The sequence below is a fragment of the Melitaea cinxia genome, chromosome 2, assembly GCF_905220565.1.
Source record: "Melitaea cinxia chromosome 2, ilMelCinx1.1, whole genome shotgun sequence".
NCBI lineage: Eukaryota > Metazoa > Arthropoda > Insecta > Lepidoptera > Nymphalidae > Melitaea > Melitaea cinxia.
The window spans coordinates 13,246,525-13,263,521 of NC_059395.1; the positions used below are offsets into that span (position 1 = coordinate 13,246,525).

Consider the following 16,997-nt stretch of genomic DNA (forward strand, 5'->3'; position numbering starts at 1 on the left):
AAAGTTGAGATCGTATGTGACTATTCTTTGCGCTTAGCTTTCCTAACAATCATATTAAAAGGTGAAAATGATAGGAGAGTAAAATTAATAAAGAATAATATTTTTTTTCATCTATTTCTACAAATTTCTTTTCATGTAAAAATTATCAATAAAAATCAGTTCAGTACATAAAATAAAAACTAAATGGCTATGGCTTGGAATTGTTATTCTTGGAATGAACGTTGGTTAGTTGCACATAGCTTGTAACGACTGGGGATGGAAGCCATTAACTCTATTGAATCATAATCCTCGCACCCTAAAATATTTTTATTATTAGTAATCTATTACAGCGGCAATGTGTTCTCACAAGTGCTTTCAATTGATGCATTGCGGTTGTATTGATATTTTCGACGATGCAGCTAAAAATAATTTTCAGTAACTAACTCTTGTACGGAACACGTCAAGTGCTTCAAGTGTATTAGACTCGTATGAACAACGCCTATACCATTGTTGAATTGCCGTTCAAGTTACTTTATATATTTTTAACTTTCATTGATAAAAATTACGCAATGTTTTTAAACTTAAAATACTAAATTTACAATCGCTCGCTTACTCATTCTTTAGTAATACAATCTATAAGTTATTTCTTATATTTTGCTACACACGCAATCCAACGTAACTCAAGAGCTTGCAATATTTTCTATTTAGCAAATACATATTGAGAAAAAATGGTCGTAGTGCGGATTCTCGATTTATTTAGCAATTTTTTCCATTACAATAATGAAAGCTAGTTGGCAAACAAGTGCTAATGTTTAATATTTTTGTTTACTTAGTTTCCTCGTGAATTGTGACATTTAAATGAAATGTTCTACAAACATATGAAAATAATGTGACAGTGTAATAAATAGTGCTCTCAACATGGCAGTGACAACATCACCGTCAACATTCTATGGATCCCCAATCCATGATGGATTTGCAACCATTCGTGCCCCGAGAAGTCGTATAAAAATAAGAAATTTAGTTGAACCAAATAATAACACCAATCTACCTCAAAGGCATTCGGAATACTTTACGTTAAATAGAGCAGCAAAGAATAGCTTTTTAGAAAGTAGTTGTGGGGTGCAATATGTAGCTGGTGAAGCTCAAAGTATTTACGTTAACAAACCTTCAAGATTTAGCTTTACTGAACCTGTTTATGCCAAAGTAACGCCGCCACCATCGAATAGAAATTCACCAGTAAAATCTTCCACCGAACGCCCACAAAGTCATTACGATTCAATTGATACAAAACCTCGAAGAAGATTAAAAAGTTTAGATTTAACAAAAGATACAAATCCAGGAAGTGAGGAAAAAATTAGTATTGCCAGCTTAACTAACGGCGAACCTAATTCCTTCGAATCGTATGTGACAAACCAGGATGCTACAGAGCAGCATTCCGTACGTACGAATACGACGGGCTCTTCCATTGACTATAGAAAGAGAAATAGCGATCGAGATAACTGTTCTGAATCATCCTCATATCTCACCGATAATGATAGACCAATTTCAAGTTATAGCGATAACTCTACGATACCATCCACTGACACGGAAGATGTATTAAAAGAATTACCGAATAAATCAAGATTTCACAAGTCACCTCAGAAATACGCAACTCTCAATATGAGGAGACCGAAATTTATAGATTTGAAGCAACCAACCCTAAGTGAGAACCCATTCTATGGTAGTCTCAACCGAAATAAAATGGGATACCATTCCGAACCAAATACACCTCTATCTGGTGATAATAGCGAAATAAATGATTTTAATGCTCTACCAAATGAAGTGCAACAAATACCGAGGATGTCGTTACAGAATGGTAGAAATGGTTTTAAAAGATCAATTAGTGAAACGAACGGTTTCTCGAAACGGCTTAGTTACAGACATTCCTTCAGTGTAGACTATAAACCGCAACAGTTTGTCAAGAAGCCACATAAATGCTGTGAATGTGTAACAGGAATACAAGCTGAGGACGAAGACAATCAATCGCCAAGGAAGTTAGGAACATTGTATGAATCTCAAGATCCAAAGGTCGGGTGTCAAACAATCCTTCGGTCTAAGCCTCCGGTCCCGTGGTGGGAACTAGCAATCAAAAAATCACGCTACAAGAGCTGTCCAATTCTTGAAGAGGTATGTTTTAAGGCATTTTTATATTTTTTTTCATACGATTAATACATAATATCACTTCACTTTTGCTACCTCGTTACTGTCCATACCAGTTTTTAAAATGTAGGTACAATAAAAATAATAAGTAATTAAATGACTTCCGCTTGTAAAATGTAATTGATTTTTGATTCGGCTGTCCTTAGCAGACATTGACAGGTGTATTTAATTTATTGTATTTAACTTTGAAACTCAGCTGACTAGTATATAGCTTGTATAATATATAATTAAAATAATAACAATGGATTTTAAAGCATATAAAGACTGAGCCACAATAATTCTGCGAGACAACCGATCAGGACTCAGGTCATGTTATTTCATGAGCATGTATGTTTCTTTAACAACTGATTTAAAAAAAAAATTAAATCACTCTTCTTGACCAATCGCTTTCTGAGATCTGACTCTAAAGACAGCTGCATTATAAATTATATCGAGAGTCCATTGTGTGTGTACAAGTAAAAAAATATGAACGTAAAATCGAAAAAAAAAGTTCGGCTACCTGTTACAGAAGTTCCTATTTCGAACAGGTGACTTGATCTTGATTTTGAGTTACATTTCATTCACGGTTAATAACATATAGGTTCCCACGATAATAAAATAAAAATGACCCGCTAAAGAATTAAGATTTTACATAACAGAGGTATTTCTTCGCTTAATGCTTTTTAGTTGCAAATTGACAAATATTACGTTGCCTCCGTCACATGGGAAAATATTTATCTAAATGCAGTTTTTTATCGCACAACTTCTTGTAATATTCAAATATTCACGTTAATGTTGTACAGATTTTATTTTATTGAGAAATTCTACAGTGTTTAAGTTTCTTTACGATGTTTTATCTTATAACAGATGCGCCTTGTGATTTTACTGGCTTGAATCTTGAAACAGGTTATCTAATGCAAGATGATTTTTTTTATTCGACCGGTAGTCGCTTCGATAGAGTTATAAAAAATAATGTGTTATATATGTATATTTTGAAATCGTTTATACTTTTTAAATGTAAAGGGTTGTTTTATAATTTGCTCGTAATAGTACTCGCCTGCGTTAGAGTATCTAAGTGGAACCAAATGCGAGATAAATATCGCTTGGTCAAACGCCTTTGGTAACATTGTCCAGTCACACCCGCTATAACATGGCACACTTACCTAACATAGCTACATCCGCCTGGGACCTTCTCTTATAGGGACTAGTTTTATGGAGTTATTACGATCCTGCTACAGTTATTGTTCTACCTACACGAAGCTTACAACTATCGTATCGCGGACACCGTGCTACATTACAAAAGTATTGGTAATAAATTAAATTTTAAATCACATTTAAACTCGAGCGTGTAACGTAACATAAAAATATTAAGAGGCATCTAATAAATCATTGATGCGTTCTACCGGTATACTCGTATGGTTATATTTTATAGCGATCACATTTATGATAATACGTAATGATATTAGAAGACATGACTTTAAAATATTGGATTTTATAATATGGCATATATTGAACCGTTTTTGTTTTACGATAGTTTGGAATTATTAAAAAAAAATACTCATCCCACAATTTGTTGGAAGTAAAAATTCAAGCTGAAGAATCAACGTTGTTCATTTTAGCGCATGAATTTCTTAGAATCAATATTAAAAAAAAAAAAAAAAAAATATATATATATATATCTTTGCGTTAGAAAATCTATTTTATTTGGAAGACAGCTATTATAAGAGGCTATTAGTTACGTAGTAACTATTTAGTAATCTGTGCTATTAGTGTGTAGTTTATAATTAAATAAACTAAACAGTGGTACGTGCAGACGAAAAATTAATTATTATAAATTTCGAAGCAGGTGAAACCAAGTTGGTTTTCATTCAAAATATAAATACAAAAATATTCAATAATAATAATAAATACTCTTTATTGTACACTTCAAAGAAATGTTACAAAAAGGGATACATACGTAGAAAGATGTACAAAGGCGGTCTTATCGCTAAGAGCGATTTCTTCCAGACAACCTATAGGACATATAGAATGAGAAGCGGTAGGGAAGTGTACAAATAGTTGATAAAGAATTGGCATGGAGAAAGAATTGGAATGTATTTCAAAAATCTATAAAGCTAGTTTCAAAAGATTGAAATTATAAGTTTAAAAAAAAACTTTTGGCTCAAAACGCGCACGATAGACAATGAAACTAACTATAAAGGAAGAGTGCACTTGAATAAATATTCGTTCTTGTTAAGAATGTACAAGTAGTAACAGCTTCTTAATGTGCCGCCGTTGAGTGGGTGATGTATGTTTACTTTATTGAATAACTAGTTTTGATCTGCTACATATTGGACTAGAAAATATCTCGTGTAAATAGGTTAGTAAAGTGTATTCAAAGACAATTCTTTCATTCTTAAGTTCTTGACTTGTTAGTAATATAAAATATTTTTTAATTTTTGCTATTAGTCTAAGATAGGAACTAAACGTGATCTTTACCCATCTTCTTAATGGATAAAAATTAAATGGCCAGGCTATATTATATTCGGCAACAGCCATTCCAACCACACTTTTAGCAGGCGACCTTATGTCATCGTACATACGTACGGCAATGAAACAGCGCTCATTTTGATTTACTATTTATTTATTAAACATGTGGATGAAAGTAACTAGAACAATATATATTAATATACCTGTTTATACCTGCCACCCAGTATTTATGCCAGGAAAATAATAGACAACCCAACGTTTGCATTTTCTACAGGCTTCTGTCGGTAGGTATACATTTATTCCTTAAACTCGTAGGTGCACACGCTTCAGCCTGTAATATCCCACTACTGGGCATAGGCCCCTTTCCCCATGTAGGAGAAGGATCAGAGCATAATCCAACACGCTGCTCCAATGCGGGTTGGCGGATATATTCCCTACTATGAGTAACGATCGCTATCAGGTGTACATGGTAATAACCGGGACCGATGGCTTAGTTATTAATTAAAAAAATATAAATAATAATTATTTTGAATTAAATATAGCCAGGAATTTTTCAATCAATATACTAAAAATACTAAAATGAATAAGCGAAGTTCGTCTATTTCGGATCTCCTACTATACATATTCTTTTCATGTTAATAGTTTAACATAAGACATATATTTTAAATTAATTACTAAGCTATTTTTCTAAGTATGGAATTAAGATATTTGGACACGTTTGTATTATGAAAATATTTTTTCATACAGTTTATTTGATAAATCACCGCGAGCGTGATATACTTAATAGGGCAACTCCTCAATGCAACTATAAAAGAGGGTACCTTGTCAATTAGTATTAATTTGGCTTTATATTTAGAATCCCACCTTCCAATATCAAATACATAATGGACGTGAACATAATCCTGTACAATGTTCTAACTACACGTGTTGCGTGTCCATAAAGGTAACGGAGGGCATTGTACTTCGTTCGGTTAATGTATCATTTAATTATTTCGCTTCATAGAAATTAATGCACGTTTTCCTTACTTAACTGCATATTGCGTAGGTACATCATCCGTTAGTAATATTGATGATTAGATTCTCTTATATTACATAATTTTAAACGTTCTTGGAGGTCGTGGTTAATATACGGATCTTTGGAAACAATTTAGTTTTTTATACTCGAATAATAAAAAAAAACTAATTTGTAATAAAATCAACACTATTAACAAGGCTAATAAATGCAAGTCATGAAAAGAAACGAAAGCGTTTTTTTTTTAATGTTCATAGGTTTATTGATATTTTGGTATATGCTATAATATTGTATACTAGCTGACACGGTGAACTTTATAGCGCTAATTTTTTCGTGAAAATGTCGACTTTAAAATTAAAAATAATTTACGTCATCATGCGAAAGAAAACAGTCAATTCGATACAGTCGTTGGGAATTTATACGCGTACATACATTTCGGCAATCCATTTTTATTTATATAAAAGACAGTCCAGGACATCAATGGAATATTTTTAATGAATAAAACTAATCGATTTTTAAGTTATGAAGCGTGGATGGGACAGCTGCTGATGGTATGGGCAATTATCTTCCACCTGTCTCGCAACCTGTACTTTGTCACTCCATATACGAGTTGGTAGATAGTTAAGAAACGTAGCTGTAAGTAGACAATGTTTCCTATAACGTTTCTTTTTTGTGTTTCTGTTAAAATAATTTAAAATACGCCTAAGACATTGATAACTAAGAAGGCCTAAAAGTTATAAGTCGTGTGTAGTTAGTATTATATGAATTAGGTTCCCAATCCAATAGAAACCACCGTTAATCTTCTTTTCCAGTAATAAGACTTGACATATAAAAATTAGGTTGAAGTAATTTACTATACAATACTACAGTTACTACTTATGTTGTTCTAAGGGTAAATGAACGAAGACATAGAGAATGGACGTTTTAATAACATTTGATACAAAAAAGCAAAATTGGACGAACTTAAATTCGAAGTTTCTATAAACTAACAAAAACACTTTTCTAATATTAGTACCATTATAGAAATTTTTCTTTCGTGGTACATGTATTCATACAAAAAATAATACATTTCCTATACTCATCACTCATGTATCACTCACTTCAGTCTATCGCAGTCCACTGCTGGACATAGGCCTCCCCAAGTTCGTGCCAAACATCCCGGTTTTTTGCAGTCCTCTTCCAGCCACCACCGGAAATATTATGTAGATCATCGATCCAGCGGGCCGTAAGGCATTCTGCACTGCGTTTGCCAACACGCGGTCTCCACTTCAGGACACGTCTGCTCCAGCGACAATCAATTCTACGACACAGATGACCAGCCCACAGTCACTAACTTGCTAACTCGAGGGCTATGTCGGTTACTTTTATTCTCTGGCGGATAGTCTCATTTCTGATCCTATCTTTGAGAGAGACCCCAAGCATAGCTCGTTCCATTGTATGTTGAGTGACATTAAACTTGTGGACCAGTCCCTTTGTCATTATCCACGTCTCGGCTCCGTATACACAAACAGGACGACTCCGTAACACAGGCAGGACGCATTGCTCAATCAATTTTGCACGTTGTGCGACTTTATGTAGATAGTCAGTGTCCTCGACTGGACGAAGCGTGCTAAATGCCGTCCAGCCCAACGAATCCTCCTATAAGTTTTCTTCTTTTTAATCGATTAAATTATACTAACTATACTAATTATACACAGTATGAGTTCTGATTCTTGATATCTTTAAAATTATCAGCGAATGAAAAACTGTTCGATTTTTCACACCTGCACTTAAATTTATTAGAAGTCAAGCAGATGCCATTTCCTTAACGAGATCCAATAGTTTTTATGTAAAACTATATAACGGAGTTTATTTCAGTTTTGTATATAAATATAATAAACAGGTGGATCATATGTTTAGTTTTTACTGTATTGGCACGCGCATATGGATGAGACGAACAGGGTAATTGACAGAGTGGTATGCGCTGACGCAGGTGAAATACTTAATAAAAAGATGTATAAGGATAATATTGTAATTAAAGTCAGCATTCAGAAATATCATTAAGTACAATAAATATATTTAGGTGCGCATTATGTTTTGGATCAGCTGGTGTGGACATTTTATTATTGCAAAAGAAATGTCCCTAGTAAGTTAACTACTAAGTTGTCTAAAAAGAGTAAATGTTGTCAGTTTTCTTAATTTGAAATATTCCTTAACCATTTAAAAAGACAGTTTGTCTAACCGTTATAAGTATAAAATATGATCTCATGATTCAAAGGCATGGCTCTCACAGTAAACTTCAATCACACAGTCGAAACAAAACGTGCCTGAAACCACAAGGGAGTTGGTATTTTATTTAACCACTCCTCTATAGTATCTTCTGATCACATATTTCCAACCTGTACGTTCATGTTTTACGTTAATACATTTTTGATAGGGATCGTGGTCGTTGTCCCTCTTTAATTTCGCTGAGTAGTCCTGTGACGCAACAAACAAAGGGTCTGTCCGGCTACACCCATACTTTTATAAACGGACATTAATTTATTCCTGTGAGTCATTCCTTTACCAAGTGTTACTACACAAACATCTGATTGTACCTAGTTGATCTTTAATGTTGTTTTAATATAAAAATACACAAATTATCACACACTTTTTAAGATAATAATCCTATCATTAATAAGAGAGTTACTTAGAAAAATGTAATATTGAACCCTAGTTATAATACTGATGAATTATAAGCTACACGTGTTAATAGAATTTAATATAACATACATTATTATCAACATTTATTCTGAAGTTTTAACACCGTGAACGTTGTAATCCCCAGCATTAGCCTCCCACATGTTTTTTTCCTGACAAATTAATTAAATTACTCTTTCAAAGAGCGCGACAGATGAAGTCATATTTAAAATTAAGATGCGTACGTTACATCATTATTAAATAGATGATCAAGTAGGAGCAGTGTTTACGATCATATTCGACAGGTAATTACGTTGTCATCGCATCTCTACGAAAACCGGTTCCGACTGTACTCGAATCGTTTTAAATAATTATCGGCTAGAGACGTAACCGCTATCCAAAAAAAGGTATTTGAAAATTTTATCTCTTAGCGGTCATCTCTAATTTCGAAACTATATTATCGTATGTACACGAACTTATACAGGATGCGTTCTGTGATTGATTAGTAAACAAACTATCATCCGATTTACGATCTTAAATACACTTTAGTGTTCCATTAAATAAACTTAACAAAGTACCTTCCTATGTTCATAGAAGCTCTAAAACAAAAGGGTATAATTAAACTACTTTTACAGCTTTCATATCTAAAGTTAAGTAGTACTGCGTATGTAATCGAAAATTACTAAATTATATAAGTGCTTCATGTAAAGTGGAAAGCACTATACTAAAAGCGTAAAATGTAAAAAATATAACAAGAAACGCAAGATGAACTGCGGAAGTGTTATTTTTTGCTCTTTAGCGGTCGTTACCGCATCGCAATCGTCGACTTTTTATTTTTGGAATGTTTGTTTACAAGCGACGCCAATTCCACGTGCTTTAAAAATAAATATTTGCATGTTTCGCAATGCAGGTTCCGAGATAAATGTAGCTGAAATAAACCAAACGTATCTTTGCAATATCTTACTGTCTAATTTTGGGCCAAATTAGGTCGAAATGTTAGCAGTAATTAAAATCATTCTTGTATGTTGTGCACAGGTGTATGATAGTTACTTTTGTTCCAAATATCAATTAATTTGTAACTTTTTTTAACGTTTATATTCTTTTGTCCGCAGGCACATGTCGTTTCAGCTTTCGAACAGAGTCTTTCCAACATGACGCAGCGCTTGCAGCAGCTAACAGCAACAGCAGAACGAAAGGTAAACCATAAATACCTTTCCTTTTATTGACTATAATACTAGTTCTCTTAATCAAACTATATTCGTATTTCATATATTTCTATGTGTAATCTCTATTTATGAGTAATAAAAATGCCTATTAAAGTAATTAATAACAGTACATACAAAATTAGCTTACTAATTAAAAATAATTAGGAATGCCCTAAATTAATATATAAAATAAATTCAATTTATAATTAAAAAAAAACACCGTAATTAAATTTAATCATTCTATTAGATATATCTTCATGGGCTAATTGAATTTAATCGTAATCATTTTGCTCTAATTAATAATTTGAACGGTATGAAAGATATGGAGAAATTTTCTATGAATATGTATCAAAGCTGAGAGGATTACTTTCCTATATCAGGGCTTACTGAAATCGATTTCTACTTAAACAAAACCTGTTTTAATATTTATTCGATCAAACTCAGCAAAGTTAATATGTATACACTGTACTGCACTGTTATAATCATATTATTGATTGAGAAAAGTCTTCTTTCCTATGCGAGAAAGGAAGAATTAGAATTTAAACTGTTACCACATCTCAAATTGATGGTATATACGTTGTATACATACATACTCCAAAACTAGCATATATTCTACGCAATATTAAAAAAAAAACAGTTGTTTAGAAAGTATAAGTCAACGATGCCGAAATATTGTCACAGTCACATCAGCCAATCGCAGTCCACTACTGGACATAGGCCTCCACAAGTTCGCGCCAAAAATGACGTGAACTCATGTGTTTTGCCCATAGTCACCACGCTAGGCAGGCGGGTTGGTGACCGCAGGGCTGGCTTTGTCGCACCGAAGACGCTGCTGCCCGTCTTCGGCTTGTGTATTTTAGATAATAATAAATATTGGGAGAGGATTGGGGAGGCCAAAATATTGGGAGTTTAAAAAATAACAATCCAGTAAGCTCCGTAAAATTAAAAGTGAAGTGTTTTGTATGTGTGGAATACAAATATTAAAATTTAACATAAGTTATCTTTACAGTTATCCGAAATAGATAAAAGTAATTTAATACTATCGTAGTACTCGTAGTAAATAGATATCTTCCGCCCGAGTGTCTCGTGTTTCCACCCACCTTGCTTGGATTATAAGGTGCGACAGTATAATAAAGTCGACTTAATCAGTAAGATATGAGCGGCTAATTAGCTTTGTATTAGAAATTCTCATCCACTTTAATTAATTTTACTTGCGTCTGATAACTTTCTTTAAATAATTCTATTCTATTACTAAGGATAAAAATTGCATCATTTGAAATTTAATTCAAAAGTTAAAAATATTTTGTTTTAAAATAGTTTTATTATGCATTTATTTATTTTAGGTATAATCTTGTCTTCATGATAAAAAAAAAACTATTCTAGAAAGTAGCTAAGACTTTCATCGAGCGAAAACATTACTATGTATAAAATACGAGATGCGCTTTTTCTTATATATCTATTAGTTTCGTTTTATAAGGTAAGTAACTATTTCAAGAAACATTGAGCGGTCGAAAGCTGTTTAGTCTCTACACGTTATCTCATTTAAATGACAATTTATTTACATTAAACATTTTTTTTAATATCATATCAAAAATCGACCGTTCCAGCGGGGATCGAACCTGCATCTCCGACTGACCGTGTCGGTGTTCTAGCCAATTAAAGAATTCACTATAGACGGCGCCACGGTCGCTTAGACCGAATATAAAATCATCATATCAGAAATTTCGATCTAGAAGATACGTGGTTCCACAGCTTAATTGGCTAGAGCACCGACACGGTCAGTCGGAGATGCAGGTTCGATCCCCGCTAGAACGGTCGATTTTTGATATGATACTAAAAAATGTTTAGAATTTCCTAATGTGTGCGTAACACAAAAATAAAAATCGTACAAATTTATTTACATTGTTTTTCCTTCTGATTAGGACTCCGAGTTAACAGAGCTGCGTCAAACAATTGAACTGCTTCGTAAGCAGTCGATTCAGGCTGGTCTGACCACTGCACATATGCAGTCCATGGGTATACGAGCAGATGGCGTCAATGTCACAGGACCGGTAAGTTTATTAATCTTAACTATATTTAAAAAAAATATTGAAAATGTCTGTGTATTTTAATTACTGTCTTATATACCCGTATTATATTCTTTTTAATTTAAAGGATGGAGTAAAACGTATTTCATTTTGTAATTTTGTCACCATACGGTATTGGATTGCTTATTAGTAAAATGTATTCGAGATACCAAACAAGTAAGATATACCTTCTGGTGTCAAGGTGAACAGCACGTTGACAATATACCTCTATATACCTAATGTATTTAACAATGCCAAAATACAATAATAAATTAGTACCTCTAGCTATTAATTATGATCAATTTGCGTCTGTGTAAAGATACTTATTCTTTAGTATTTATCGTAAGTAGATATATACGAGTTCTTATTCGTAGGTAGTAACTATTAAATGGATAGTTGTTCGATAATTGAACAGAATACAAAATTTAAATCAAATCCGATAAATAATCATGATACAACTTTATAAAGTATCTTAAAAGATTAAGCTGTAGCTTAAAACATTTATGACTTTTGATTGATCAATATATACCTATTGTGCTACAACTTAATATATTTGTATTTAGTTTATCATCTTGCAATATCATTTTCAAATGAAGAAATGTATGAAGGTCGTTCCGCTGTATCTAATGTACACTTAATATGATGTTTAAATTTATCTTAGCTTCTTTTGTCACCTGTAATTAGAGTAAGTACACATCTCGAGTACACAACATTTTGTGATTAAATTAACCAAGTCATGTAGGCCAACCATCAATCATGATGTAACATCATTAGACAGTCCGGATAAAATGAGATCACGTACATAATGGCGCTTTAATTATTAATGACTCTTGAACGAGCAAGAAAAGTCATAATAATTTGTATTGATGTACTGATGTTCCCCGTGACTTCACTTGCATTGAGTTTCAATACTTATCTATTTAAAAATAATTGTGTTTGCTCGCAAACGAAAAAAAACCGACTTCAATTACATAGACGAGTAATACAACGTAGATCGACGAAAAAATTGTCAAGTAACTACGCGTTATCAAAGATTACTCAAAAAGTAGTTACCAGATCTCAATAAAATTTATATGTGACCACCACATGATAAACATCAGCTTTCGATTAAATTAAAAATTATCAAAATCGGTATACCCAGTAAAAGTTATTGCGGATTTTCGAGAGTTTCCTTCGATTTCTCTGGGATCCCATCGTCAGATCCTAGTTTCCTTATCATGGTACCAAACTAGGGATATCCCCTTTCCAACAAAAAAAGAACTATTAAAATCGGTACATCTAGTAGAAAGTTATGCGGTATAATACAACGTAGCTCGACGAAAAAAGCGTCAAGTAAAAACGCATTATTAGATATAACTCGAAAAGTAGTTGTTAGATCTCAAATAAATTTAAAAGGGACCAAATGACACACACCACCTTTCGATTAAAACAAAATTTGTCGAAATCGCTCTACCCAATCAAAAGTTCTGAAGTAACATACATAAAAAAATACAGTCGAATTGAGAACCTCCTCCTTTTTTGGAAGTCGGTTAAAAAAGACAGGCTTGGTAGTTATTAATACTTTTCTAAGAATCAGATTCTAATATTTTAATAGACTTATATACCTATATTGTCTTGCGTAATAAACAAATTACATAGGTATATATCAAAGGAAAAATATTCGAGTACATCAAAACGTTTTTTAAACTCGAATCTGTTGCCTATTATTCCAGATTAGTATCTTCAAATCAATAAACAAATCCTTTCACTGTAGTATCTACATACAGTAAACTTTTTCGTATCAAATATATAATGTTAATCTATGATTTTAAATGTCTCATAAAAATCTAAAACCAAAAAAGTTTTTCAGCGTAAAGAAATAATAATACCTCCAGAATTAATATTAAAATGTTGACATTTTCAACATGATACATTATAATTATTGAGAACATACCTACTAATAAAAATAAATTTACAAAGGTTATTGATAGCTATTGACAAATATTATTACCAAAAGCCACTGTTTGTAAGTCACTTTATAGTGATTAATGATGTTTATAATCGACGTGTTTGTGCACAAGCTCAAATAATATAATGACGTGAGAAAAAGGAGTTAGATCATTGATCTGACATCGATCACACGCTTTTTAGGTAAATTAAACTAGAGCAGTAGGAATTGGTACGTGTAAAGTTGTGGTAAGTTTAAACTGAATAAGGGTATAAGCGACCGCAACAAGACGTATGTAGGCTTACATTTATATTAAATTGCCCACCAATAACTCTCGTTCTAAATATCAAACGTCAACAGTTGAGAGACACAGAGTCCTGCTTGTAATTTATGTCTCGTTTGAATCAAACTGTGTGCTCCTGAACTATTAAGACTTTTTTTACTATATGTATAGATGAAAGTATAAAATATTGGGTATTCGATTTCCTACTTACTAAATCTCGTTTTTTTTTTACTTAGAAATGATGTATCCTATTTAAATATATATTAACTGTTTTCGTAATTGTTTTAGGAACCAAACCAAGCACAAACACAGCAATCTTCACCTCAACGGTTAGCTCAGGGTAATGGAGCTATCACGCGCCACCTGTCAACGGATAGCGTCTCTAGCATAAACAGCCTAAGTAGTGGATCTTCAGCCCCTCATGATAAAAAACATAAAAAGAAGGGTTGGGTAAGTTTTTGACAAACTACTTTCAATTTCGTATTCTTATTTTATTGGAAATTCGTTATTTATTTTTTTTTGCATAAAACGGTATGTCGATTCTCGCGTGACACACAAAACTTCTTGTTGGATTTTATAGTAATTTATCTCATGTTGAACGTTTATGTTAAGTCACTATTTGCCTGTCACAGTTGCGCTCATCATTTACAAAGGCGTTCTCGAGAAACGCCAAGATATCTAAGACGGCAAAGCACTCGTCCCTCGGGCAACTGTCATCACAAGACAGCTCGTCGGGCTCTCATCACTACGACGATCCGCACACGATCCGCGAGGGAAGCAACGAGAATAGTCTAGAACATTCCCACGAAACTCTCGACACTAAAGACAAAACGACGTGCCCTCCGGCGGCTACTGAGGAACAGACCAAAGGTGAAATATTCAAACTATTATCCTACCAATATATTCAATTCACTTATTTTGAAATCCCATCTGTACGGTGCATTAGTTAACTCTGCATCGCACATGTTGCATTTGCTCGATAAATATATACTGGAGAAATTAGGTTAAGTGAAAGCTTTACTTCATTTCAGTACATGCCATTTTAAGAGCCCTAAGTAAATTAATCAATATGTAAGCAAACGTTATTAATAAGTAGAAAACGAGGACTTGTCAAATTAAACATTTCGTTATTCGTCACCTAATATTTATTTCAGAAAAACAAGATCAGTCGGGCTTAGTCGACGAATTGAAGAGGCAATTACGAGAAAAGGATTTGGTGCTCACGGATATAAGGTTAGAGGCGCTTAGCTCAGCGCATCAACTCGAAAGTCTTAAGGATACTGTCATAAAAATGAGGGTAAATGTTTATCGCAATATTTACTATTTTCGTCTTTTGAATTTTTACTATCTGATATTTTGGATACAAATGAAATTAAAATAATATATTTTTAAAAATTTTTTTTACAGAACGAGATGTTGAATTTGAAACAAAACAACGAGCGATTGCAGCGACTAGTTACATCTAGGTCGTTGGCCGGTAGTCAGAGTTCTTTAGGTACTGGAGGATCTGCGGTCGAAGATCCAAGGAGATTTAGCCTTGCCGATCAAGCTACAATGCATCAGGTACTACTAGAAATATTGGTAATTTGTTTTTAATTTGAGTTATGACTCTAATTAATAGTTTCGTTTAACACAAACTTCAAATAATGACATTACTAAACAATATATATTTCTTTATTACAGGCAGCCATAGATATTCATTCTCAACCTTTAGATCTAGACTTCAATTGCATGTCGTCGACTCCATCTCGAGATCTTTCTAAAAAAGGATCTCCAAAATCTAGTATAGTAGAGCCGATATACGGTAACAAGGCGGTTTGTGAACTAAATGAAAACAGTGAAGCCTTATTAGGAGCTTTAAATGGTTCGAGTGACATATTTACAAATGGACTAAGTGCCGGGGACAGGATAAGCGGTGATTACGATATCAATACTGTGCTACCGCCCCCTAAGAGCCGTGAGCTAGCGATAGGAGAAAGCTATTCAGATATCGGTAAGGTTTTATTGCCTCTTTTATCGTTTATCGGTAACAAAGGTCCATATCGCTTACAAATTCCATTTTGTTCTTAGGTGTCGCCGACAGTCAGGGCGATACGACGGACGGGAAGAAAATAGCAATTGCGGTATATTTAGGACAGCCAGAAACATTCCAAAGATATTTCGAGGAAGTTCAAGATACGTTAACGGAATCGGAATGCAGATTTTATGCCAAGCAAACTGCTGGCGCGTTTAATAATCATTTCGACAAGCAACCCAGTTTCGATTCACCGAGGATATCTCAAAACCATAGTCCCGAAGTCGAAACTCAAGATTACCCACAAACTATTAATAAATCGAATACGAATAGCCTTAAAAGTAATAAATCTACGCACAGTAATTCGTATAAGAACGTGTACAATAGTGATTCGACAATAAACTGTAATGAGTTCACTATAGCGTACACATATATATCTGGCAAGACCACTTGGCAGAATTTAGACTACATAGTTAGAAAAACTTTCAAGGACTACCTATCGAGGATAGATCCTGGAACGAATCTCGGTCTCAATACCGATTCAATAACATCCTATCATTTGGGCGAAGCGACACGTGGACCGGAAATAGGTTTTCCTGAACTATTACCTTGCGGTTACATAATCGGGACCGTTAACACGTTGTATATTTGCTTACAAGGCGTTGGAAGCTTAGCTTTTGACAGTCTTATACCAAAAAATATTGTATATAGGTATGTTAGCAATATGTTATTATCTACTGGTTAAATTACAGTTACAATAAAGTTTATTTATTGGAATATTTTTAACTTTTAGATACGTTTCACTGTTATCGGAACACCGGAGAGTGATACTTTGCGGACCAAGCGGCACTGGAAAATCGTACTTGGCGGCTAAATTGGCGGAATTTTATGTACAAAGGACGCAGCGAAGAGGAAATCCCGTAGAAGCCGTAGCAACATTTAAGTGAGTTTTTTTTTATAAAATTTTTCCTGTTATTACATTATATTATTAGGATGTTTTTGTGCAATTTAATTTAATCAAGGTAGCACGAAACACTCAAATACTGCTATTATAGTAATGTAATATCTTCAAGCATATTATGGACTAACAAAAAAGGATCCAAGTTTTTTTTGATAAATTTGCAAATAATGATCGTAAACCTAATAAAGTTTTTATATATATTTATTGCGTCTATCTGTTTCTTTGGTATTTTTTTCCAACTTTAA

The 16,997-nt window shown here is 33.4% G+C and overlaps 1 protein-coding gene across 1 annotated transcript in view; it reads left to right on the forward strand.

The window, feature by feature from the left end:
- Window positions 1-16,997, forward strand: part of LOC123665215 (protein sickie) — a 221,874-nt gene that overhangs the window by 196,609 nt on the left and 8,268 nt on the right. The window contains 9 exon segments of the mRNA XM_045599553.1: window positions 9,409-9,492; window positions 11,424-11,556; window positions 14,079-14,227; window positions 14,410-14,647; window positions 14,932-15,074; window positions 15,185-15,340; window positions 15,461-15,770; window positions 15,848-16,502; window positions 16,585-16,734. Of these exon segments, the coding sequence (XP_045455509.1) occupies window positions 9,409-9,492; window positions 11,424-11,556; window positions 14,079-14,227; window positions 14,410-14,647; window positions 14,932-15,074; window positions 15,185-15,340; window positions 15,461-15,770; window positions 15,848-16,502; window positions 16,585-16,734 (2,018 nt within the window).